This window comes from Phasianus colchicus, chromosome 11 (assembly GCF_987193195.1).
Source record: "Phasianus colchicus chromosome 11, bPhaCol1.hap1.1, whole genome shotgun sequence".
Taxonomy (NCBI): Eukaryota; Metazoa; Chordata; class Aves; order Galliformes; family Phasianidae; genus Phasianus; species Phasianus colchicus.
Genome location: NC_143446.1, coordinates 13,451,542 through 13,478,437, shown reverse-complemented (window position 1 = coordinate 13,478,437; position 26,896 = coordinate 13,451,542). Strand labels below are relative to the sequence as shown.

General features: G+C 37.2%; 1 protein-coding gene across 13 annotated transcripts in view; it reads left to right on the top strand.

Moving 5' to 3' along the window:
- Positions 1-26,896, top strand: part of FHIT (fragile histidine triad diadenosine triphosphatase) — a 511,778-nt gene that overhangs the window by 103,060 nt on the left and 381,822 nt on the right. For 2 of the 13 annotated variants that reach the window (XM_090148329.1, XM_090148335.1), the window contains exon 1: positions 4,007-4,037. The exons of 8 other annotated variants lie outside the window; for them this stretch is intronic. In XM_090148329.1, the coding sequence (XP_090004455.1) occupies positions 4,022-4,037 (16 nt within the window). In that variant the 5' untranslated portion in view covers positions 4,007-4,021. Of the gene's footprint in view, positions 1-3,960; positions 4,038-26,896 lie in introns of those variants that run through there. 3 more of the 13 variants (XM_090148332.1, XM_090148331.1, XM_090148330.1) reach the window with 3 other exon arrangements.

The window sequence follows — 26,896 nt, the reverse complement described above, 5'->3', positions numbered from 1 at the left end:
CTAACAGTGTAGCAGTTTTGTCAGCGTTATTTATCTGCATAATGTACACAGCGCAGAATATGGTACAGTAATAAAATCATCTGTTTAATTTGCTATTAATTAATCTACAAAATAGAGTGATACTAGTATTTTTAGAACAAGCAGTATAATACAAACAACTTGCATATTATCCTATGCGGCTGCTGTATTTGTTTGTTGGTTAGAAATTGTTTATGTGTAGAATTTCTTGTAGTGAAACATGCTTGTGTCAAACTGTCTTGATTTTGGCTGAGAAATGTGCTTTGTTTGGGAGCTTGCACTAAACTGGAGTGGTGGAGGTGTTTCAGGTTCATGTGTGACTGGGTTTTTGGTTTTGGTTTTTGGTTTTTTCCTAACGGATAAATAGTGAGAAGAAGACAAAAGAGAATGTGAGGTTGATTTTTCTCGTGTGCTCGAAACATTTTTTTCATCCACTTTCTCGCTATAAAAGAGATCAGGTTTGAAATATGGTGATTTATCAAAGCTCGTTTCTCTTGTGTCTCCTTATGAAGAATTTTGCTGTCATAAAGGCACAGTGTTTCTGGCAGTGCAGCAGTTCAGCAGTTCACTCATGTAGGCTTCTTTTCATCATTGCTTCTGTGGGAGGGGTAATGGAAGTGGGTCCTGAAAACACAAATATTTGGCAAATTTAACATGGAGCTAAATTGTCCAGTCACCGTGTGTGTGTGTGTTAGGAAAAGAAGTCAGGTGCTATTAAGACTATCAGCAAAAACCTCTCTCTCTCTATTTCATCACTGTCTTAGCGCATAATAAACCATGATAGAGAGGTGAGAATTATTCACTTGTGCCCAAAGCTTTGTTCTGCAAATGTAGCTGAGATAAGGTAATCAATATAATTGTTATTGCCAGATCTTATCATCTTAAGAGGATTCCTGGTTAGGTCTTTGTGGCAGAGGAAAAAATTGTTTCTAACCATAGTGGGGCAAAAAAGAGTTTTAAGGCTGAAGTTCAGTTGTGTCTCTTGTAAACAAATGGTAAATCATGTCACTGAAACGTGCTCTTGTCCCTGTTTCAGTGCTTTCATTATAATTTCAAAATTCCCATTGTTGTCATATTTTTATGAACCATACTGTCATTCCCTGTTGGTGGTCATTCTCAGTAAATATCAGTAAGGCTGTGGGATGGGGAGTTTTCTTCTCATCTTTTGCATTTAAGTGGCTCTTTATCTTACTATTTTAAAACTAGACTGTATTGACAATAAATGGATAACCCAGATAATGACTTCCCTAGAAGAATCTGAGTACCTATACTGGCAGGCTGTTTGTGTGTCTGCTTCTTTGTTGATATCTAGATACTTGATTTCTGAAGTTTTATATTCTATGCTGGGCTACTTACATTTGTTTCCTCTGGACTGAACAGTCACAGTCAGTAAGCCTTCAGTCTCTTCCTGTCCTGGCCTCAAAGAGGTAGCATTTCATGCTTGTGCTGTCTCTGCTCCTAGGGATACTGGAAATTTAGAACAAAACGATTACTTAATAGGCCTGATGGAGAATTGCTCACAACATTTTCATCTTTTGGTAGCTAGAAAAAGAGTAGAAATAAACCAATGTAGCCTGGAAGTGGTGGAAATGAGAAGAAAATTGTAGATATAAAGCCAGTGTGCATCCATGTCCTCTCAAGGGACAAACATCGCTTGCCTTTACTGCTACCTATACTTCAGCCATTCTAAAATTGATAAACTTTTCTGAGCTAAGTCTTTTGCTTTCCTTTTTGCTTCAGAATGTACTCATGGTTGGAAATCCTGAAGATTATCAAACAACAATCTGAAATGTTGCACCTTAGTTTTTTGTGAGCTCTTTGAAGAAAACATACACCCATGTTTTGTTCAGTGTTATCGGACACGTACTGTCCGTGTCCATACTGCCTTACTTCTATCAGGAAAAATATGTGACAATACAGGAAAGAACCATTAATCTTGATATTCCTTTCCCTACAATCAGTCGTCAGTTATTCCTGGACTTAGCTCCCTCTTAAAGTTAATAAGCAACAAAATCAGATATTGTGATTCTTTGTCTGCCTTCTTGCTCCATTATCATTTACTGCTCATTTTTCTCCTTGTTTGTTATACTGGAGGAGAGCTTGGCTACTTTAATTTATCTTCACGTGAAAACATATATTTGAGGGGAGATGAACAAGACGCTGAAAACTGTGCCCCTGCTTTGTTTTTGATTCATACCAGTTCTAACATGTAATTTTGCTGAAATTGTACTTCTTGACTCAGAATTTAGGTAACTTGGCTGAAATTGCTTTATTTTTCCTCCATGCTTCTTGTACTCCATTAAAAAAAAAAAAAGTAAAAAAACTAATGCTGTTGAAATCTGCACACTTTCTGTTGAGCCAAATGAATCCACAAAATCTTTTTGCTAAGATTTGAAAAGCCAGACATTTGGGGAAATTGGAGAGAAGGTACAGGCTGGTCAGCAGAAGATTTATCCAATTCCAGCTCATAGTTAGGCTTAATAGGTTTCATGTCTGCTTCTCTGGAAACAGATGCTGCAATTTCTTTTTATCAGCTGTGGCTTTGGACTCGCAAGATACATGTGTTAACCAAGAAAATGAGATGTCTTCAGTTTACTAGTTAAAACTGAATTTTGAAAAATGTTTTCCTATATTTCTTCTGGCAGAACTAACATCTCATTTTCAGTCTATTGTGCATCTTCTGCTCAACCCAAATACATGTAGGAGTGTCTATGTAAGCGTGTATGTGTACACATATGCATATAAATACATTATAAAAAAAAAAGTATACTACTACAACTCCTCAAAGAAGGAACCTGGTAGGGAATCCTAGTAGTTTGCTAAAAGTCATAATTAGTTTTTGTTGCCTTCAGCCAAGATTTGATTGTATCATTTTTTCCCTTTGCCTTTAGTTATTGCTTTTTTCTTTTCCTAGGATGTATGCATTTTGTTCAAAAAATAGTGGTAAGATTAACATTTTGCTACAAAGGGTTTCTCTTGAAAGTTTCTCTTGAAAGAAAAGCTCCCATCATAGCCAAGACAAAGTGAAAAATGTGTAGTAAATCTAGATACCTGTTTATTCAAGAATAAACGGTATTTCTTTGCTTATCACACTAGAATTACGCTCCTGTGGTCTTGACATCCCCTTCCAGCCAAGACATCACTGCTGCTTAGAGAAGGTCTGTGTCTTATCAATATTTACAATCAGTTCATACTAGTTGCCATTAGGAGGTAGCACGTTTCTAGTTAGCAGTTTACAGGTTCAATTTTGGACATTCACTCTACAAACATGTACACTCAATTATCTGTTGCCTTACAGTGTTCACAACGTAGGTTACTTTCTCCATATTTCCTAAAAGCAAGCTAGCCTTGTTGATTTTATTGTTTTTGTTGTTTTCTGTTCCCAGAAGTACATGTCTCAGTGTGTTGCATTATTTTCCTAATTTTCAAGCAGACTGTAGTGAAAGGAAAAACTGCTCCATCCATACTACATGATAGTTTCTATGAATGAATGATGCAACACCTACACAGTGCCATTTTGTTGTTGGGGCACGGGTGAGATGGGAGGTTTGCATAATTTTAGCCCCAAGGTTGCAACAACGGGAGTATTAACTACTCAGATCCAGGTTCCTTCTATAATATTATTTTTTCACTTTGTTAATAAAACCCTAATATTTGTATTTAAGAAAAGGGGCTTGAGAAGTGCTGTCTTAGAACAACATGACCCTGATATAGCCTATATCTAACTACTTGATGTTCCATCTTAGCATCTCATTAGCATTGCAAGCTTGTTTTGCACTTGATTTCCCAGGAAATAGGAAGTTTAATGTTGAAAGACTTCATGTCTACCAGTTCTGTCCTCTGGAGTGCTTAGAAATTACTTTTTTTCTGGGGACTGATTCCTTTCAAGGTCTGTGATATTGGTACTGTGATAACTACTCAGACAAAACTTGCTTTTCCTTCAACAGACATCAAAGGCAATTTGACCTAACTTACTTTTTGAGGATTTGACTTGGAAATACAGATGACCAACTTGAAATGTAAGAGCTTTTTCAGTTTCATCAGAGCTGTCCTGTATTAGTCCTTAAGAAATGAGACTTTGAAATATAAATTTAAAATGGACATACCAGAAATTAATATTAAACAGTTATTAACAGAAGTACTCTAATATCCAAATGTCTGAAATTTCCACTTGGGCTGCTTGCAGTAAATCTGAGATTCAACTTCAGTTTCAGTGAATGGATTTGACATTATAATGTGGATGAAAGTCACCACTAAAAGCAAATGTTGTAGGATTCTTATAAATTTTTTAACTCGCTTAATTTTCCTAAGCGTTTTACCCTATAGGTTGAAATCTAGCATCCATAATATCCTCTGCAAATGTCTTTCTAGAGAATTGTTGCAGTTTTTTCTTCAACCTCATAAGCAGGCGGAATTTGTGAAGCACAAGCAGGTTAGTATTCTTTTCCCAACATTACAGTCTACTGCTTTTTTGTTTGTTTGTTCCCCACACACTGAGATGATATTCTACCTTTGCATTAATAGGCATTTCACTGTGTGTGCAATGACTTTTTAAGGAACCCAACTGTAGTGCACTGGTAGGACCGTTGTACTTCTGAACACAGATCTGAGGGATCTGGTAGGTGACTCAGTTCTGTTGTGGGGCTGAGCAGAAGTGTAAACCAAAGCTGTATTAGAAGCAAAAACATCTGATCCACTGTAAGAAAGTGCTGTGCATCTGTTCCTCTCTGAGATGGAAGTTTAAAAAATTGAAGTTGTAGTGACTTTACACTGAAATCATAGTCTCATGAAAATAAAGAAATCTGATTTATTTAGGACAGAGTTTGGAGCTGCGGTTGTAAAATGCTTTGAATGGTTTAATATAAAATCCTCAGCCTGAAGAATTTGATTTCTTAAAATAATAAAACAAAAAACCCAAACTAACAGCAAAGCAACCCAGAAACACACAAAGCAGATCAAAACAACTCCTATCTTCCCTAACTTCCCCCTCCCTCCTCCCCAAAAAAGCAAGCGAACATGGGAAAAACAACGGTATGCTTTGTACAACAGAAATTGTTTGTCACGTAGGTAAATGTTGGTTCTTGGAGAATCTCAGGTCTGAAAAATGATTCACTGCTGGGGAATCATTCTTCTCGTTCCTGGAACCTCATTTAGGTGCTTCAGTAGTAACCACAGAGCAGCTGGTTTTCAACTTGGGTCCACAGTCAGAAGAGGATGGGCTCCAGCTTTTTGAGTCAGCTTACATGACCTATTTCCAGCAGCTAAATTTCATTAGAATATGGACAAATTGCATTCAGTCTTCTCCTAAAAATTACTATCCAATACAAGTAGTTGTGCTTGCAAGTTATTATATACAGCGGAGAACTGTGTTTACTGCTTAAGTAATGACAATTTAAAAATAAATAGACTATTCGTATTCCTGATTATTGTTTCTTGCATTAGATGCTGTCAAGCTATCTGTGTCTCAGGTGGTGTCTTGTAAAATAAATGCTTTACTATAATGTTTGACAATAGTCATCAATTGATCGTGACACTGTAAGATTATAGAATTTCCTGTTTTAAAGTAAGTAACTTTTTCAGCTCAGAAAGTTTGATGTGGCTGTGTGAGCAGCTGTATGCTTTAAAGCAGCTGACAGTAAGTCCTGATCTGCAGGATTTTGTTCTCACTGGAAGAGATGCAGTGGGATCTCCTCCTGGCTGGAGTGAGGGGGTGCGGGGATAGAGGATGGATGGGAGGGAGAGGTTGTACCAACTATGGGGAGTAGTGGTGTAAATGCATGGAGCTCTGCTTTGCAATAGGTGAGGGTCTTGTTGATAACTTACAGGTGATGAACTCACAATAAAATGATTAGTAAAAGTCATTCTCTTTCCCAGTGTTATAGAGTACCAGGAAATGGTAGTACATCAGTAACTGAGCCTTTTGCCTTCCTTGCTCAGACTGGGGAGCTTGAAAGGAAGTATACTGATATATTATGAAGTATTTACATATAATATTGAGCAACATGCACTAGAATTTGGAAGGTTAAGGTATTACTTGTGAGCTCACCTGCCTTGATACCAAATAGAGAAGGAAAATCAGATTTTTGTAGTGGGAGGTGTCCTTGCCTATAGAAGGGGGGTTGGAACCAGATGATCTTAAAGTTCCCTTCCAACTTAAACCATTCTGTGATTCTGTGAAATAATAGATATGGGGTAGTGCAGAGGGGATTGTAAACAGGAGAGATGGCAAGAGATAAATTAGAACAATTGTCCTTCTTTATAAGCTTTTTTTAATTGTATGTCAAAGGAGGCAAGTAAGCGTGCAGAGTGAACATCTGATAGGAAGTGAACAAGTAAATTTTTTCATAGAAGTCCGAATTCCTCTCTGAAATCCTGTTGTTTTGAACTGAGAGGAAACATCTTGGGGGTTTATATGAGTGATGTGCTTTGCCTAGATTCAAAAAGGGTCCTGTAAGACTAACGTTCTTAAAAACAGTGGTAAACAGCTCCTTAGGGATGTTAACTAGTTCTTAGTTAAATAGTAGCTAATAGCTGAATAGTGTTTTTTTCCTCCTCCTTAATTTTGGCCAATGCTTTTAACCTCAGATGTATGAAAAACTAGAGCAACACTGTTATTGGGAAGATAGGATATTTGATGCATGTGATGTCACAGCACAAAAAGTAGCAGAGTTAATTTTTGCTAACGTGAAGTAATGGGGTTTGCTATGTTGCAGGTAGGTATGTAATTTATGACAACGAATTTGGCAGTATTTTCTGATACATAAACAGATAAGGTAAATTAAAAAAATAAAAATAAAATTCATGCAATGCTAGTAGCAGGTCTAATTTTCAGAAACATCACATAGAAACACTTATGGCCTCTAAATTGATATTGAAAAGTAGCGCACTGGTTGTTGATCAAGAAAAAGCAAGTTATTAATTATTTTCTTAGAGTAAGATTCTTGATGTCCTCAGATGTAAGTTGTGAAGGTAGACCACGGTGCTACGCATTGTTTTTTGCTAGTTATGAAGATGAGGAGAAGCAAAATTGATATTTTTTTTTTTAACATTTTAAATGAAATTAAAAAAAAAAAGTGATCTCCTGTGTGCTTCTATGAGCAGAATGTAATTTTCAGGTGTGTTTAGTATCCAATATTCGCACTGATGTTCATACAGCTATTTAAAAAATAAAAAGAAAAAGGAAAAAAATCTATATCCAGACTGCAGCAAGCTGGCATTGTAATAGATTTTTAGCATGTTTTTTTCTAAAGAGATGTACTTATTTTATCAAAATAAGCAAAACAGAAGAATAAATAGAGGCACAGCTCTTAAAAGAAATATCTGGCCTGCCTGATAATAAAGAACTGTTCAAGAGCAGTTCATCCTTGGGAAACAATTTACCTCTATCATCTAGCCAAGGGCAGACGCACATCCAGTTAATAGCTACATCAAAGACAGAGGCATAAATTAAGGCAATACTGTAACTTAGTTTGGGCAGAACATGAAAAAAGTTCAGAATTTGTTGGGTCTCTTTCAACTTTTTTTTTTGCGTAATGTGATGTGGCCTTTTTACATGATAATTTTCACTGTTAATAATACTTTTCTCTCGGATTACTGTCAGGAAAGTCCAAGGAAATTGTATCTGGATTGTACTGTTGTTCCCAAGATGCTGTATCCAGTAGATGAAGATGCAATGTTGTTCACAGAGTTGGTGTGTTTAGCTTTAAGCCTGGAAGTAACCCCACTGAAGTTAATCTGACTGCTTGCCATGAAGTAAAAGATGAAATCATGTTTTCTGTCCTCAAAAGCAGATCATTTCCCACGCTGGGGGCATGTACATGTGTGCGTGCATGCACATCCCAGCACTTTGACTCTAACGGCTAGTACTACCACAGCCAACGTTTGTGTTTGTGAAGATACTTATTTTATTTGTCTTAAATACAAACATTGTTAAAGCCTCTGGTTGTGCTTGGTGTTAGCAAGCAATGAAAAAGCTGATTGTGAGGGTAGTTCTTTAGAAACTGACTGTAAACTTAAAGGATTTAAATGCTCCCCGCTCCTTTTGCGCCCACTGCCCAGCAGACTGCTGGAAGCCCTTCCCATGGCTTGTCCAGAAGCTTGATTTTTATGTGGTGCAATTATTTTGTCATGTGGCTTTTGCTAACCTAGGGAAGTCTAACATTTGAACCTACAGAATATACACTACAATGGTACAGTTAAGTTGGCAAACAGTTGGCTGAGACAAGATAATGATTTTGAAGCTGTTTGTTCCTGCTTACTGTAATAATAATAATAAAAAAGTAGCAACAGAGAATCTGAAATAAGCCTGAATGATCTTACTAGATGATACTGTTACCGCATGAAAAACCTCATTCTGTGTCACTTGGGTCAATTGGGAATGTTCTTTCTGTCTGTAGGCTTTTAAAGAAAATAATAATCATGATGACATGATGTTTTGTTTTCATCCACATGCCTGTGTGCTGTCCCATCACCCATCAATTGCATCTTTTCAGATTGGAGACTGACTGGGGCAGAGATCATGCTGCTTTCTCTGTCCATGGGCAGCAGTTCCAGCACTGGCTGCCGGAACAGTATTTGAGATAATGCTGAATAGACAGCATAGACAAGGGCTTCTTCCTGGCTGTAGAGCCATCTGATTTATGTGCTGTAAATTGTAGGGGATAAAGTTTTGGGTGTATTTTCTGGTTCCCAGGATATGCAGCACATCCTTGCGAATAGGTGGGGTTCAGAAGTTTTATGAAGTTTATGAAATCGAACGAGGTTTTATTTATTTTTTAAATTATGGTGGACGGTATAGGAACAGGAAAGAAATGTGGCTATGTTAATCAAAGTTGTCAGTTCTTGTCACTGGAGCACTTTTGGTATCAATTTTTAAAGGGTTTAATAAAACATAGGGGCTGTTGCTGTTCTTTGTAGTCATCTGGCTTCACTGAATTGAGGAAGCTACTTTTCATGTGCACCACAGTAATGAGAAGAGATCTGTAGATTCTCTTCTGCTGAGGATTTCAGCATCTGATAAGCTGTTGTTTTTTTTTTTTTCCTCTAGATTGAGAAATCTGCAGGAGGCAATGGCCTCTACTTAAGCTTTTTGAGGCACTGTTTGCAGCTTTTTCTGGCTAGGACAGTGGACTTCTTTGATATGAATTTGGGGCCAAATTCTTTGCTCTCATATTTCTGTGGGTGAGATACAACTCCAATCTGATCTGCTTATTTAAGGATCGGGAGGATAATTTAGTCTCTTGGTTTTATTACATATTCTCCTTTTGTAATTCTCTACATGCATATTAAAACAAAGCAAGACTGCTTGATTTTTTATGAGGCTAGGAAATAATGCAGTGCCATCCTTTCATACCTCTTAAGTCTCTGTTCTGTGCTAAATGTGTAGGTAGTTCTGCTGGGTTTCTGAGATGCAGTCCTTCCTGGGTTGTGCTTAATATAATTAAGGCAGCAAGGCAGCCATGTAGGGCAGGAGTCGGGTTTGGGAAACAAGCAAGAATATCTTGTTGAATTGAAATGGAAATGAGGAGAGTGCACCTCAGCTGACTTAGGCTGTCTGATTGCTGTAACTGCACAAGGGAAGGGAACTCAGCTGTTATTGTGGATGAAAAGTAAAACTTGTTTTGCCATGGTTCTGTAAGGGAGGATGTTGAATACAGACACTTCTGTTAAAATTAGTGCTGACAACTTTTCAGGAAGAAATAGAAAAGTGTTTACAAGTAACATTTTAAAACTAATTAGAATGGAAAGCATTTTCTAGGTCTGACACAGAAAAATGGTCTGCTGAACTTTTTTTTTTTCCCTTCTCCCATTTATCAAAGAGATTTTTTCATCATATTGTGCATCTGTAGCCTTCAGAACAAATTCTGGCAAGAGCACTCAGCGTCACCATGAGAAAGAGCCTTAGATATTTCCCCAGGATAGAAAAAAGTCAACCCCTATCCATTCCCATTTCTCAGACAGAGTGATGCCTTTAACGCTCCGTAATGAAAGTTTTTATATGTGAGAGGGGATTACCAACATCGGTCTCTATTGTTCTTTGATGTGCCCCAGAAATATTACAGCAGAAGTTAATAAAGAATAAATGGGAGGAACTGAGTGGCCCCACCAGAATTGCTTGTCTGGTCACCCTTAGTCAATTTGTATCAGGGTGAATTCCCTCATGCAGTGGAGTTGTTGAGTTTCTGTGCAACTTTCTGTGTTTCTTCTTAATTTTACATTAGTCTCTTGTACATTGGTGATTTGTTTTACGTCCATGATTACTATTTCACAATATAATAGTATGAAGTAAACTGGTAACCAAGCTGCATCAGGTACCTCCGTAGACTGGAAATAATGCTTCTCAGTCCTTTAGATACAACAGGATGGTTGGCATGGCGGCTGCTTTTCTGATTGCCTCTGGACTGTTAACCATGGAAAAATCACTGGATGTAAACCTTTAGGTCGCAGCCATCAACAGTCTCCAGGGTTATTTGCCTGAGGTTTGATCAGATGCAAGAAAGCCAAGGTTTGCACCTCAGTACACATCATTCCTTTACCTATAGAATTATTTGTCTATGAATATGTATATTCTAAAATAGTGCCATGATGCCATGAACACGGAATTGATACATTGACAGCTGGCCTCTAATACAGGTATGGATGCAAAACTTGGGTCTGATACAATTACATTTCAAAATACTTCAAGTCCTAGATTAAGAATGAATGCTCTGCATTAGGAAATTAGAGCTCCCTCTTAAGCTTTTCCTAATGTTTTGATTCCTGCTTTGTGATAGGTCAAATTTCAAGCCTTGCCTGAAGTGCTCCTAATCTATTCTTCTTTGCCTCTTTGCAGAGGCTAGATGATGGCTATGAGCCTGATAGGTTTCTGGGTTGTTTCTTTCCCTGCTTCTGAATCTGTAAGGAATACAGAGCCTCCTGCCAAGACTTCTTTTTATACTCAGTCTTGTAGTAAAAAGTAAGCTGTGTTTTAGCATGAATGGAGTTTTCAAACATGAAGGTGTACCATGAGCAGAAGTACAACACTGTGATCATTATAATGGTTCTCTTTAGGCAAAGTGAGACATTTTAACAAGGTCTTTTCATATTCAAAACTCTGGGACGATTAGAACGAGAGCATAATAATGTTCAATTTTAAATTCTAAAGAAATATTTTAGGAGGTCTTTTTGTTGCTTTTTTCAGTGCATGTATGTATTGTTAGGAGTCACTAATCTTTTTCTGTTTCACAACTAAATGCGGAGAACACATTTTTGCTGCTCTCCAAAGACCTCACCCGTACCTTCACTGAAGTGGCATTTGGCATTGGCCACATTGTCTCTTACTCTTCGGCCTCTGCTTTTTAGTCCATCTCTTAATGGTGGGTTAGACTGCAAATTCTTTTTTTGGAGTTCATGCTGAAGTTGCTGTCTAGCATTCCTGATTTGGCTAGGACCTTAATTTTGCTGTCATTTCACATCTTAATGAAAGGAGTGTAAAGAAAGTGGGGGTTGGGGGTGAGGGGAGTGTATAAGTGTATAAGAAACATCACTTTGCACAGAGAGACAGAGTAATGTCTGGTGGTGGCAGTGGCAGCTGAATCTTTAGGAAATTTAGAACTGTATTTTGTGGAGTTTGGGAATCTAATCTTGAAAAAGACCACTGGAGATAAAAGGCCACTGCTGCCTGAGCTAGTTGATACGACTCCCCAAGGATTAATTAATTTTTCTGGTACGGATGGTGAGTGAGTGTACCCAGCAGTAATTTGGTAGCTGGTGAGTTGATGGTGTTCCAAACAATGCGGATGGGTAACCATCTGCTTATTTACTTCCACTTGAACATGCTTTGCCCAGTTCAAAAAAAATAACGTTGGAAGAGGAGACTGAAGGGAGAAAGCCGAACATTTGCCTTCTTATTTACAAAACACAACAGTTGTTTTTGAGGACTGTTTGTGCTATAATCTGTCTTTTAAATTTAGTTTTATACCTGATTGCAAATAAAGGCATATAAAATCACCAACAACCAACACCTTTCAACAGTCATCCAAGCTCTTTAAGTTATAGTTTGAAAGTAAATATAAAGTACTGTTTTTTAGTTTGAAAGTAAATATAAAGTACTGTTTTTCTCCTTGCAGTGGCAAACTTTTTTGGGAGTGAGAGAAGAGAGACTGCATAGCAAGTTTTTTAAAAAGTGCAGAGATAATGTTGATTAATGTGAGTTATTATGGAAGTACTGGCCTAGCATTCGTAATAGAATCAAAGGTGTAACAGAAATTAAACTTGCATTTAATTTTAATTACAAATTACCTCATTTAATCATAGTACCCTACCGTACCTGCCTCCCCAGTGGTTGTTAACATGCTATTAAAAATATCAAAATGTTGGTGTACTTGGCATATACAGCAGAAAGATTACTTTGAAAGCATTATTTTCCATTGGTGTCTCCAGCCTGGCCTGGCTTCCACAGTCCAGGGATGAGGCCAAACAAGTTCCTCAGATGAATTCACAGTTGAATTATGTCTTTCAGAAGAGCATCTTAACTTGATTTGTTAAAAATTACTCTTCATGGGAAATCTACTGCTCTTAGTAATTTGTTCAAGTGATAAATTAACCTCAAGGAAAGGAAAAATGTAAAGAAGAGGAATACAAAACATGCTCAATTTCTAATCTGATCTTTTTAATAGTCTTCCATCATTAGTTTTTATGCTTAAGTCTTTATAGATTTTGAAGACCTAGATTAGGAAATGTATGCAGCTTGCAGCTGCCTTTACCCTCAAGTCAATCTACAAGATTTCTTTCAGTAACTGGGAAAGGAGTTCTGTGGCCTTTTACAAAGTAATGTCTTCTAATTGATGGTATTTGTCTTTCCCCAAATGTTTTCCAACATATTTACCTGATAAAAAAAATATATAAATCCTGCAATGGAGGCACTATTCCAGCTGCTGTTGCAGCAGAGCCAAGTTCAGAAAGCAGTTTAACATCCATTTCTTTGCTTGAGATTTCCCTGTGTGTACAGCCAGTGGTGTTGTTGACCTTAGCTGCAACATTGTGTGATTAATTCTTCTGACTGTCACTTCTAAGCAGCTGATTCTGTGTGTAGTTTCCCAATATCTGAATACAAGACTATATCTCTTCTAAGCTCGATATTGAGCCCAGTCTGGATGTCTCTGCTCAGCCTTCCCAGCAGATCCATTTTCTTGCTTACTGTCAATGTTCTCCTGTGTTTTAGAGTGTTCTTCAGTCTGTTATGTGCAAACTGTATCTGCAGTAAGTTTTTTTCAAATTACCAGTAATGTTAGTATGGTTTTAAGAGCTAAATTCTGCAGTGTTTAGCAAAAACCAGATCACTGCTATTTATGATTATTTATCAATGTCTATTACTGATTTCTTTTCCCAAAAGTTCATTTTATATATTTCATGGTAAATTCATAAAATTCTACTTAATGAAAATGTCATGGGCTGCTAAGTTGTTGTGTGGAAGTATTTGTATTGTTTTGAAGATACAGTATTTTCTATCAATCAAGCTTTCAAATGAATTTAAAACATAAAATAAACTAGATTCCAGGTAGCTAAATTGATTTGTATTAAGTCCATATTGACAAGAAGAAATTGTCCTTTATTTGGTTTTGTTCTTCTCATGCATTTTATGCTATAAAACTAACATAAAATGTGATTGCTCCTGTAGTGTAGTATATGTGCTGCTGGTAGTGCCTCAGATAGTATGGTAAGATGATACCAGTCAATGTATGGTTACTTGTGATTACAGAAATCAGTTCTTGCCTTGAATAAGCAGTTCAAACAAACTGGGTAAATAGAAAATGAGTTAACAGATTAAATTAGAAGGGGATTATTAGATGATGCATTCATGTGAGGAATTTGGGGGAGTTATACTAGATAAGAATTATGTTTTCCAGTTTCTGTCTCCTTTCATATTATTCTGGAGATGAAGAAAGAATAGGATGAATCTCAAACAGATATTCTTGAGTGGAATAAGTATATCCATTTATGATTCATGGTTTTCCTCTTCAAGTCTGGTGAACTTTATGATACAAAAATCAAAAACCTAAGTCAAATAATAGTCTTACATCCAGGGGAGCCATACAGTCGGCTGCGGAGAGAGGCTATAAATTATCTCAAATAGTAAAATAAATTATGAGTAATTTACCTAGTTTTAACTTTGTGTAACTGAAATGGCACTAAATTACATCAGACTAGATCTACGATACTGATGGATAAATGGGATTTCTTAGATCGTGTCTGTTGATCACAGCGTGATCAGAATTTTTCCTTCCTGTTAATAGGAATTTGGATTACGCCTTTAGTGAATGACACTGAAATATAGATGTTAACTTATGAACAGTGTTGATCCAGAAATAATTAAGTATTGCAATGCTTACATCTGATACATACAGTAATTGTTTCCAAATACGTATTGCGCTAGGCATACCTGGTTATTTACATACTATTTATACAACAGTAATATTTTAAATGTCTTTACATGTAAACCGCTGCTGAGGTTTGATTGCTGATTTGAGATAATACTTCACTTGTGTTTGGAAAATAAATTCCTCAGGGGAAATCAATATTTGTCATGTCAGATTCCATACCTGTTGAGGGAAAGGGTTGCCTCTAGGGAAGAGCTGATCGTTCATATGCTACTGTATTAGCAAGATCTATTTGCAGAATAAAGGATGGCTCAGTCCAGATCCATCTATCATCCTGCATTCTTCTGTCTTTTCCCTGAATGCTCTGCATGAGAGTGGGTAAATTCTGCATTCTGAACGTGAGAAAATAACAGTTGTAGTTTCTGGTGCCTTGGCTTGTTTTCTACGTACCCAATGAATGTTTGAGTATTTGTATGCTTATGTTCGGCGGGGTTTGGGAATAGAAATATATGTAAGAAAAAAGGGGGAGTGTAACCAGCTGGGGGGATGTGCTCTGCTGAGTTTCCTCTAGTGTAGAAACAGTGACAATATCTCTGCAGCAGAACTGCCTCTTTCAGCTGCCTCAGTTGCTGCTGAGTGGGTCTAGATATATATGTGTGTGCATCCACTTTATAAATAAAAAAAGGAAATACTAGTAACGTGCTCTGATTTTGTCTTCAGAACTCTCCCATAAAGTAATGCTCTCCAAATAATTCATATTTGTTTATTAAATAAACTTTATTATTTATTAAATTAAAAAATCTCCATTAAAGATACATATTTCTTCATTAAATAAAAGGCAATTTTGCAAACTTTAGCCAGACTTTTTTAATAGATGTGTATGGAGTGGAAATACAATTTTGCAGTTCCCAATGATATTGTCCCCATCCAATTGAAGAGGATAGGCACCAGCATGCAATTTCCCTCGCTGTGCCTTTCTGAGTGGGCTCCCCCCAGGTGCCATTGTTGGGATCTTTGGTCCTGTTTGTCCCCGTGCACAGAACTGCCAGAAGGGAAGTGTGGCTGCACAGCAGAAATAGCTGCTCCTTGCACTAGTTTTGAGTTTCATATCACTTTTCAAGAGAAGCAATAATGGCTTCAGGGACTTCCTGTGAGACGATGCCACTCTTTCATCTTAGCTCTCAGATCCCATATTGCTAATTTTGGAGGGTAGTTTCTTTATCTGTAATGCAAAGATTCCAAAAGCATACTTCCCTACAAATGTCCAGGGCACAGGTGCAAACTGAAAAGCTACATCTAGGGATGTAGTGTGCTCTACATTCTGCTGAGATACATGTAGAAGTGAGCATTCTGTGTAAACTATTCAGATGTTGGAATGCAGATTAGCCATTGCTATAGCAACCTGTAAAGTCTTCAGTTAAAACAATGAATTACAAAATCAGTCCTACATCTTAAAGGATATTAAGGAATTTAAAAAATGAAGCTTCAGGCTTTAAAGTTACCACACTGATCAATCATAGCTTGGAACTGACATGCTGAATGTAGAATAGAAGTATTTTTCTTCATGTTGCTATCTAATTGTTTCTCTTTACATGTGGTGAAATGCGTTGAAAGTGTTTTATGTGCAGGCAAAAAGCAACAACAAAATATCCAAGTGTTTCTGCTGTGTTCAGGAAATGTTCAGCTTTGTGGGTTTCTGTGCTTTAATACTATGCCAGTAAGAAGCTGGAAAGTGAATTTGTGTTATTTACTTGTGGAGCAGATCCGAAGGGGCATATGGAGAGCACACAAAGTTTCTAGAAGGGAGGAGCTTCATTTGACTACTGTAATTCAAAGTTAATGACCATGTTTTAAAATAAAAATCATTTGTTGAGATTAATACTAAAGAACCTGGATTAACACAGGCTAGGTTGTTAGTACAATTGCTTCAGAGAGCACAAGAACAAGATTTATTTGCTAACACCTATGGAATGCACTGCTCCATAAGGCTATCATCCTCTGTACTCAAGTCTGGTGAGGCTGTGTCTTGAGTGCTGTGTTCAGTGTTGGTCCCTCGCTCCAAGACATCGATGCTCTGGAAGCAGAGCTCCTGCATCTGCAGCTGTGGAGGAACTCTCCAAGTTTCTACTAGATCATAACCTTGAAATACATTGTTTGGTTTAATACAACAAATTTGAGATGTCAATATTTCTGTAGTGCTTTTTTTTTTTTTTCAATGCAGTGTTCATATGCTTGTATTTTGTTGCTGTTTGCTTAAATTGGTTTCTTAGTGATTAAGTACCTCTTCAACAGAGAGGGAAAATGAGAAAGCTTTCTGTGGATTTTTTTTTCTTTACTTGTTTTCCCCCCTGAAAGCTCATAAAGTGAGAAATGCATGTGCATTATATTAATTCTGTGATTAAATTGTAGGCTTTACAGTTTGTTTGCTAGAAAATGTGAAATCATTTAAAAGACTTCTGGTTTCTGGATGAATTTCTAGCTTAGGTTTCTCAGCTACATTTTTTCCCTTTTCCCATGAATAGAAATTGTGTGACCCTGTACTTCAGTATATTTTAACAGTCTAAATTAGTAAAAGAAAATTAGAAAATTTCCAGGGAAATCCCTTGCTAGATAGCACATCTGTCAGTGCATTTCAAGCTGGAGTAGTTTTCATCAGCTTCCATCAGCAGTTTTGTTCAAAACTGAAATTGTTTGCTAAAGGCAAATACAATTATTTTAGAGCATATCTCAAACTTTGGTCAAGTACCAAATATTTTACTGCTACAAAAGTGATGTCCCAAACTTATATCAACAATGAACTAGTTAAATAAAAGAAAAATAGCAGAAGCATCTGAAATGATGCACAGTAGTGTGAAAATCTCCTGAGGCGTTCTGTAAGCAGAGTGAAACAGAAATGACTACGCTTTCAAGTACTGATAATACGCAGATATGTTTGTCTTCATCACTAGATGAAAATGTGCCATATCATTATGTAAATTTGAGTTTACTCCCAATTAAATATTTAAAAAATTGTTATCATTTTGTTGCCCTTTTGAGAAGATGGAATATTCTAGGTACAACGTCTTATGGTTTGATATTACTATAAACATTGTCTTATATGTGTAAAATCTGTTGACAAAGTGTAGTAAAACATGTTGACTTGAACAAATAATGTCTTCCAAGTACTCTCTGAAGACAGATATCTTAGCTGGAATATAATAGATGTCACTTTCCTTAATCTAGTAGATGGTCAAGGCAATTGATAATTTTACATGGATTAGATTACATGTGAATCTTATTTTCTTAATTATTTGTTTTGTTAATTATTAAATAGTAGGGCAATTAGTCTCTGAGAAATCTATTTTTTCACTTTTTTTCAAATGATCAGTTAGCATGTGATCACTTTCAAATGATGGTATATCCACAAATTTTATTGTAATTTGAAGCACATGATGCTGTCTGAGAGCTTGAGTACTCCTTGAGCTGAAACAGGTAGGATCTGGTTCTGGTCTTCTATTGCTGGGTGTTACTCTTGCATTTGATGAGCAATTTGCATGTCATCTAAAAGAAGTCAGGAGTAGAAGCTCTCTGGCTTCCTAGAGTTTACTGCCACGAGTCTGATGGCAGGACTGTTAGCATGGAGCTCTTTTGGTAAGTTCCACCCCATTGTTGGCAGGGGATGTTGCAGTGGTACCCATCACTCCCACAAGGTGCAGAAGGGCTTTATGGGGAGAGGAAGGTACTGGAGAGCATCCAGGGCAGTGCTATTTCTGCCTGGCTCCCATGCATGCCTCTGGTTTAATTTCTGCCTATTTTCACAGGAACAAGCAAAGGGAACGTGTCAGTTGTTGTTATTGTTGAAGTTAGAAATGGAATGCCTGTGATAAAAATTAAAAGGCCAGTCATCCAGTGCATTTTCCCCTTCCCGTTCTCATGTGGTATTATGTAGTATATGCTAAAAGAAGTAGCACTTGGACTGTTCTGAGCAATTCCAGAGAGAAGGCTTGGAAGGAGCCAAGCTCAGTATTTTATTTCTCTAATGGAAATCTTTTTAACCAGCTTTTGTTCATTACCAGTTGTGCACGGAAATCAGAGAGCTTTGCAATGAGATCATAATTCATTCTTTGTGTATAAATGTTACGCATACAAACTGTGTGGAAAGAGTATGATTAATAATGCAGAAGGGAACAGTCGGAAGAGGATGTGAGCATTAAGGTTGGCACTGCAACCTACATTCAGCTTCTCCTCTGCATATGCATTATGAGAAAGTCTTTACCTGTATGAACACTTAGTACTTTTCCAGAAGACTTCTTCCTTACTCAGTGCACGTGATGGACAGTCCTGTTAATGAGTGCTATTAACGATGTTGTTTTATCCTCACTGTTTGATGTGTGGCCTTGAGCATTATTTACAGCACATCATTCAGGCCCTGCTCAGACATCAGAATTATTAATTTCCTCATACGCTTTTCTATGCTGCTCATCACTACAGTATCCAAGTGCTTCACAGGTTTTAAATTAAATTTATCTCCACAAAGCCCCAGTGAGGGAAATGGTATTATCTCTGTTTTACAGATGGGGAACTGACAGAGATTAAGGTCAGAAAAATTCACCAAATTTGGATGCGCATTTTAAGACTTAAGTTTGGATTTATGGTGCACTTCAAATTGCATAGTGCTTACTGTGTTCAGCTTCAGGTGTATTTTCCTCGTGTCTTGAAATCTACCCTAGCATCCCCAGTGTAAGCTGAAAGTTGATGTGGCATTGTTGATTGTTAATAGGAAGCGTGCATTTCATATCTTATGTAGCATCACAGAGTAACTCTGAGCCTTTTCTGAAAGTAGTGAAACATCAGTCATCTACAGAGCAGAAGAGGTAGTGGCTTCTGGGGAAAGCACTACTACTGTAGGATTTCAATATTGGTCTGTTTCTTAATTTTTGCACATGAATTCGGGTTACAAAAGCCATCTGAGTTCTCATACTTTTTGCAGGTTTTTGCACTACAGAAAGATTAATTGGGAATATTGAAATCTGTGATCCAGGTAATTTGGTGACCAAATATGGAGAAACCAATTCCTTAAAATTTACCCACTTCTTTTCTGGGGTATATATTCAGGGGGTCCTTCCAAATTTATTCTCATATTTATATTCATACTATATTTGTATTTCTTCTCTGAAGGGATTTTACATCCCAAAAGATTCAAGAGTGGATCCAGCAAAATGATATTCCTTTCTTTAGGAAAAATTTAGTTGGGAGTTTATATGTGTTGCTTCCTCATTTTAGATTGAAAACATGTTTACATGGTTCAGTAAGTGTTTTTGCCTGTATTTTCTGGGTTGGCAATTTACTTTACACCAGCTCGCTGTTTTAGGCTCGCTGGCTGCTGAAAAAGTAGCAGAGATCATTGAAGATAAGGTTGCAGTCCTTTATAGTCTCTCAATACCAGGTAGTATGGATTTGACCCAAGGCTAAATATTAGCGATCTGGGAGCTAACTTCAGAGGATTTGAATTTGATTAGATTGACCAAGGAAAAAAAGATCTCTCTTTATCCCTTTCTGGCAATCTGTGCTCTGTAAAGGCTCTCTGCTTTGTTTTCCCATTTGTAATATGAGTATATCTATATACTTTTCCAAAGTTCTTTGAAATGTTTGGCTGATTAGAGGAGTGAAATGTTTCTTTCCCATCAGAGCAATGGCTATATGTGTTGCAATTGCTGGACTAGTTAGAAAAGCTGTTTCTTTGAATGCCTATTTGATGTTAGCCTACATGTCACTTGTCATTAGACTACATTCACCATGTTGTGTCGAGCACACAGATTTTGTGAAATGGGAAGGCTAGTATATGTAGGAAGTCCAGATGTTTTGTCCTGTCTGGGAAATGCACTTGCATAAGCCAATCAATTTCTTACAAAAAGAGAAAATGAATTTTTCAGTAGGTTCAGTCAGTCTCATGTTAAGTCTGTAACCACTTCTTGCTATTGGGAAAAAATAAAAGTTATTGAGAACTTGGCTTTACTGAATAGAATCATCTACTGGGTAGCTTGTGTAGTCCGTACGGATCATGGAAATGATCTTTTAAATAATAAAGGCAATGCAAATTAAATCCATTATTTAAGAGGTGCAGTGATTGTCTAAATCCTTCATTAGAAATAACCAATTTATGCCCACTTTCTGTAAAATATTTGATCTTGATACTCGAGCAGTCAGGGCTGTATTGGAAAGCTGTGGAAATGAGCTAGCAGTCTCTTTTTTGAGTTATCTGTCCAGAAGAAACCAGTGCAGTCTGAGAAATTCACAAATAACTCAGAGCTTCAGCTTTGACAAATGTCAGCCAAATTCTTGGACCTACTGAGGGACCTCTGGCACAGCTCTCTGCCAGTTTGCAGAGCTTCAGCCTAGACATTCATCCTGCAGATTGTAGATTAAGATTTAATCACGTCTATAGATTTCTAATTACTCATGAATATCTTATTAGAAAGCCTTGCTGGCAAGGAACTCCAAAGCACTTTCAGTAGATTATACAGAAATTTGTTCCCGAATTAGTTGCAGAACAGTCATCTGGCACCCAGCTCTTCTTTAAAATGTTATCAAGTTTACTGACAAATGAGAACATAATACTGTCTCAGTTATTCCAGTTCATTGTGTGACCATAAATATTTTGTGTTGCTTTTCTTTCTTTAATCTTGAGAAGTTAAAAAGAGTAACACTACAACAGTTTTGATCATGTCTGTAGTGATCTGGAGTTGGAAAGGAAGGCAGAAATGCAGCAAAAACATGTAAAATTACTTGCTTGGATGTAGCTTCATTATGTGACTCATGCAATTCTGTACAGAGAAAGTTGGCCCAGGAATAATCACTGAGAATGCCTAAAAGGAAACAAATTCAGGAACCTTTGGGTACTTATAGGCAGATTCAATTGCATGCTTTTCTGGATATTTGGCAACTATAAATAAAAAGCAAGCTGGAGAATGGTATGCATAGAGTTACAGTTCTAATTAGTAAATGCTATGACATAATTATGATATAAGACCGTAAATATCCTCATAATAAGGTAATTTCAGGTGGACGTGTTGAAATATAAAATATTTTGGGAGATGCATGCAACAGCAATTGCTGTTTCAGTAGGTAACATAGTTTTCACCATCTTGCTCTAAATAAGGCTTACTGTTGTATTGTTGCTTAGGGGTTGCACAGCTCCTGTTCCGTTTCTCCATTCTCCGTTATTCCGGTTTGTGAGCCTAAGTTTCACGTTTGCTGTATTGGGTAACCATACTATGGCCAATAGTTGTTTGTGGATAGATAACCTGTAGTTACTATGTATACAAAAAGCTGGAGTTGTGGAAAATCAGAGAAAACACAGGCAAAGAAAGAAAGCAAAGCCTAGGGAAGTGAACTGCCTCTTTCTCAGACTAATTCCTTTACCCACAACCACCCTTCACAGCAGTTCACTAAAAAGTGCAGTCTGTATTTCTGAAAGATTTGCAAGCTGTTTTCTGTGTTTACAGCAATTTCTTCTATTCTCTTTCTACTGTTGTTTGCATGCAGTTTGCAATCCTACTGGTTTAAATGAAGCAGAAATAGTAAGGAAGCCATGCACATTTGCATGTGTGTGTACCATGGTAATATTTATAGAATTAGACTGTACATTTAGAACAGTCTGTTTTTCTGTTGCACATCCTCTCCTACTCATTGAAGTGGGAGTGCCTTTATCCTCCCAGCTGTTACACATAGTGTTTGGCAGCAGGCAGCGTGCACCTCTGGGCTGGCTACTCATCACCTGCAAAAGCCTGAATTAACCACAGCACTGCTGTCACTCACCTGACTGGGATGCTGTAAAGGGCAATGGAGGAGGACTTGTTTTAGTGGGGGGAACAAAGAGAGTTATGGCAAAAAGGGAGACATAAATCCTTTGAAATAAGACTTTATTAGTTCCAGTATACATGGAATAACATGGTTTAAATGGCTTTATTTTGGAGTGCATGTGCATATATAAGATAATAAAGTGAAAGGTAATGGGGTATCTTAAAGATTCCAACATCTAGCATTAAATGCAGATGCACCACACATAAATGTAAAGAGCCCATTATCTAGTTTTAGCTATATATAAATATAAATCTGGCAATGCATTTTCATTAAATGACTCTTCATCTGTATTCCTGAGGAACTGTTAAATGAAGTACAGTGCCTGCCTTTTCCTCTAAATGTTTGTATTGAGTTTATTAATTCAGTAAGATAAAAAGCTTGCGGAGACCCTTGGACATTGCAGGAACTGCTCTGTTTATGATGCTGTTAGTGTTCCTGGGAATGTGCTGAGCTCAGGGTTGGGTGCTGCTTGGTCAGTCAGCCTTGCATGGATGTATTCTTAGGTCCCCTGGTGTAATACAAAAGCTACAAACAGGCAGTTGTAGATGAGGGGGAGGAAGGGCAGTTCTTACAGAGGTCATGGTTGCACCCTCAAAAATTCTGCTCTAGCACTACTAGAGCTTGCAAGTGCAAGACTATGAGGCCAACAGCATGAGAGCAGAATGGAAAAACACAGCCTCAGAAGGACTTGGAAAAAGTACTGCTGCAGCTTGGGTGAAAGGGAACAGAGCTGTGAGTGGAAGGCATGCTATGAAATTGTAAATGGATGGTCTTTAGCATCATATATATTATGGTGCTTTGGTAGTATGCAACAGACCACAGTCTATTTTCATCTTACATGTAGATAATTTAGCTTGATTGACCATGCTGAGAAAATGGCAATGTATTTAAATAGCAATAATTTTGATGTTTTCTTTGCTGCTAGATTAAGCAGGTGAAGCCAGATGTAGTGGATTCAGGTCCATCATAATCTCTGTATGACGTGAGAAATCAGTACTTGTCAACACCAGGACTGGCTGCATGCATCACGTTTAATGGGCTTTCTTTTTGGTAGCTTCTGTGGGTAGTGAAAATGGAAAATAATCATTCAAGCTGCTTCTTTCAGTTCTATGTGTAGAGCTTTAAGTACCAACCTCACTGAGAGAAACTAGGCTATGGCTAGTTTCTAATTAGTTTGCTAATTTTACAGTAATTCTTGGTTTTTTTCAGAACAGAAATAGCAGCAGAATGCTATATTTTGGCTCAAAATACATAGTTAAATCTACAAGGGTAGGAGTAGAGGCTGTGAGAGAGATAGCCACTCCAGGGTCAAAGGGATAGTATAAAAACAGACTGATTTCAGAATAATATGCTTTCATTTTGTTACTGTTTTAAAGTACCTTTGATCAAAATGGCAACTCTGCTTAAAACAAGAAAATTCATTTGCTAGTGCCAAGTAATACTGAGTTGTGTGGATTTCATCCTCTCAAAGAGGCAGCAAGGGGAGGGAATGACTTCACAAAACAGAAAAGCATTACACGACAAGTGATAGCAGTTCTTCATTGTCTGTCATTCATTCAATATAATGCAGAATTCAGGTGTGTAAGTACAGACAGCCCATTCCACACAATCAAACTTTGGAAAAATGCCAGATGCCTTCACTGATGTAATTGTGGAAGATAAAGAACAGTTTAGAAAATGCCATAGAAAAATCTGAAGTTAGCCTTAAGCATTCTTTATTGAAGAATTACTTTTTTTTTCCTTAAATAGTGTGTGTGGTGCAAGTTATCTTGTCTTGTAGATATTTTGTATAAGGCTTTTAAAATATTTTGCCCTTTTGCTGTGTTTTTACAGTGAAACTGAGTAGTAGAATAAGGAGCATCAAAAATAATGAGAAGGTGACATTAATACTGGCAAACTTTATACTTAGATTGTTTCTGAAATATTCATTTACATTGGAACAGCAATAATGGCAGTATAATTGGCTTTTTGCAAAATACTCACTTTAAGTTAGCAGTCCATTTTGCACTGTTGTGTGTTCTCTCCTCACAGCCAAATTTGTCGTTCCTGGGAGAGTGTTCATGTGATTGCTCAGTGAAAGCATCAAGCCTGGTTCCCAGCAGGCAGTGATCTCAAAACCTATGTAAGGGCAAGTAACTGTATGATAAAATAAAAGGGTGTTGTGGAGTACCACCACTGCCTCTATTAAGCATCCTACTGGTCTGTAAAGGCAGGAAGACAACCTGAAGAATTAGTGCCATCAGCCCTTATGGGCAGTAGAGTCATTTGATAGCATATTGTTCTTTGTGTGAAAAGTATACACCTATCTTGTGTATTTCACTCCATCAGTTCTGCAGCCTCCATGATTTCTAGCTCAGGTTGGATGGACCACAGAGCATCCTGATCTAGTGGAAGATGACACTGCCCATGGAGAAGGGGATTGGAAATAAATGATCCTTAAAGGTTCTTTCCGACTCAAACCATTCTATGATTGTAAAAGCACAAAGCAAAACTCTCAGCCCCTGAAACCAAACATACTTGGAGAATTGAAGCATATGTTTAGATCTCAAAAGGGTGATAAATGCATGAGTAACATTTGAATATATGTCAGTGAATCTCAACATTTTGCTTAATTTTAGCACTCTTTTCTGGGTGTAAAGTAGAGTGCCAATATAAATTTGTGGTTTGTTTTGTTTTCTAGTAGAGATTATACAGATCTCAGATCTGCTGTGGCTGTAAAATTAGTCTACTTGCAACATTAGCCTTTAGTACTGTATTCCCACCTACAACTGCAAGAACACAGCTTGAAGGAAATTTAATTAGGAAAATGAGGCAGATGAAATAGGCAGTGTAATGTATATGTGCAATATGAGGAAGAGTAAATATGCTTTTCATCTGAATAGTCAGAACAGAAACTATGTTAAACTGGGCTGAAATTTTCTTTTATCAGAAATGGATTTCTTTCATTTTCCAACATTACTACCTAATTGTCCTCCTTATTACTGGGATTAGAAAGACTACTATCATTAAAGAAGAAACATCTTTTACCAATTATATTTAGATTTTGGTTCCACCTGGCAATGACCTCCTCATTATGAGAAGAATTGAATTCCTTGGAGGAGCAGACTTAGTGAGGTGATTGCAATCAGCTGGGAAACCCTGTGCACGCACTATTTGCATCTCGTGACCTGCATGCCTACACCTGTACTGCATCAATTTCTGCTTGTTTGCAGGTCATTCAGGCAATGAGCAGGTAGGATTCAGATGACTGAGAAGCTGCTCTGCTGGAAGCGTTTTCCTGCCTCACTGCACTCTGGAATATTCTCTCCTTTTTTGCAGAGTGCTGCTGCACAACCACAGGTTTTTTGTTTCACCCATTACTCATTTCCCTAATGCTTTTTTTAATATCTGTATTGATATCAACTAGAGGCGATCATACTTTACAGAAAAAAAATACAAAGGATAACTAGGGTAGAAAGCAGTTACGTATGCCTAACAGATAATGAATAATTGTTCAAGGAAAAAATCCCCTAATCTCCTAATTTGAGAAGAGTGCTGAGAGGTCTGCAGTATTGTGTAGTGCTAGCAGCACAAGTTTGAAATGCTTGCTGAATTTATTTAGTCTGAATCAAGAGAAAGACAGATACATTATTATATAGTATAAAGGAAGCAAATATATATATATCCAAGGAAGGCAGTGAAATAAGTTAAAGATGCATGCGGTAGGTGTATGACAAATACATGGTATAGTTGATCTAAATTCTGCAGTCAAATCCTGTGTATGGATGCTTTCAAAATTTGGTGAAAAAGTATTTCTTTATTGTTATTGAAAGCATTGAAAACATTTGTCAGGAAAAGAGCAGTGGTGACCAAAGCTCTTTGCCTGATAGTGCTGCGTACGTTTACTTTAGCACGTCTTGGATGTATTCATGCAAGATGTTGGCTCAACTTGATAAAATCTTATTAAGAGCCATGTCTCTTTATCATATAATATATAAATATTCTAACCAAAATGAGAAACCCTCCACAGTGAGCTTGCTGATGGGCTGCTTTAAGAGAAAAGAGGAAGATTGATTGCAGACTCTAATAATTGCTTTTTTCAGACATCAGTACGAGATAGCAGGTGTTTCCTCTGGTAAGGGATTCTTCTGGCATCTAAAGAGACTTGATTTTGTATCTTGTCAAGTTCTGAGTTTAATATCCAGTGAAGAAAACATCTTCTCAGGCACTTAATCTTCTATTAATTTATGGGAAAAATGTATTTTTAGGATGTTCTTAGGTCTCTGGAAACAGGGATGACTACACTTTCTACTTGCCCTTGATCTCTTAGAGCATTGTGATTTTCAAAATAAAAAAAGACATGCTGCTTCCTCAGAAAATATATATTGCTTGAATGTACAGCCATGTGATCAGTTTTTGTATCTTGTACAAGATTTTATTTTGTGATGTAATGCCTGACTAGAGCATCTCCCTAACTTATATTTAGTTAAGTTCTTTCTTGGAATCAGTTGAAAAAGCCAGAATTTCCATCCAAAGGACAAACGTATTTCACTTTCCAAATTCACTTTCAGGGTTTGTGCACTTATAGGTTACTTATGTACCTGTATCTTTAGCTGGGGCAGACACAAGGAGTGGGACACTAAATAAGAATAAGTATTTTAGATTAAGAACCATGAAAATGGAATCCATGCTAAGGAACT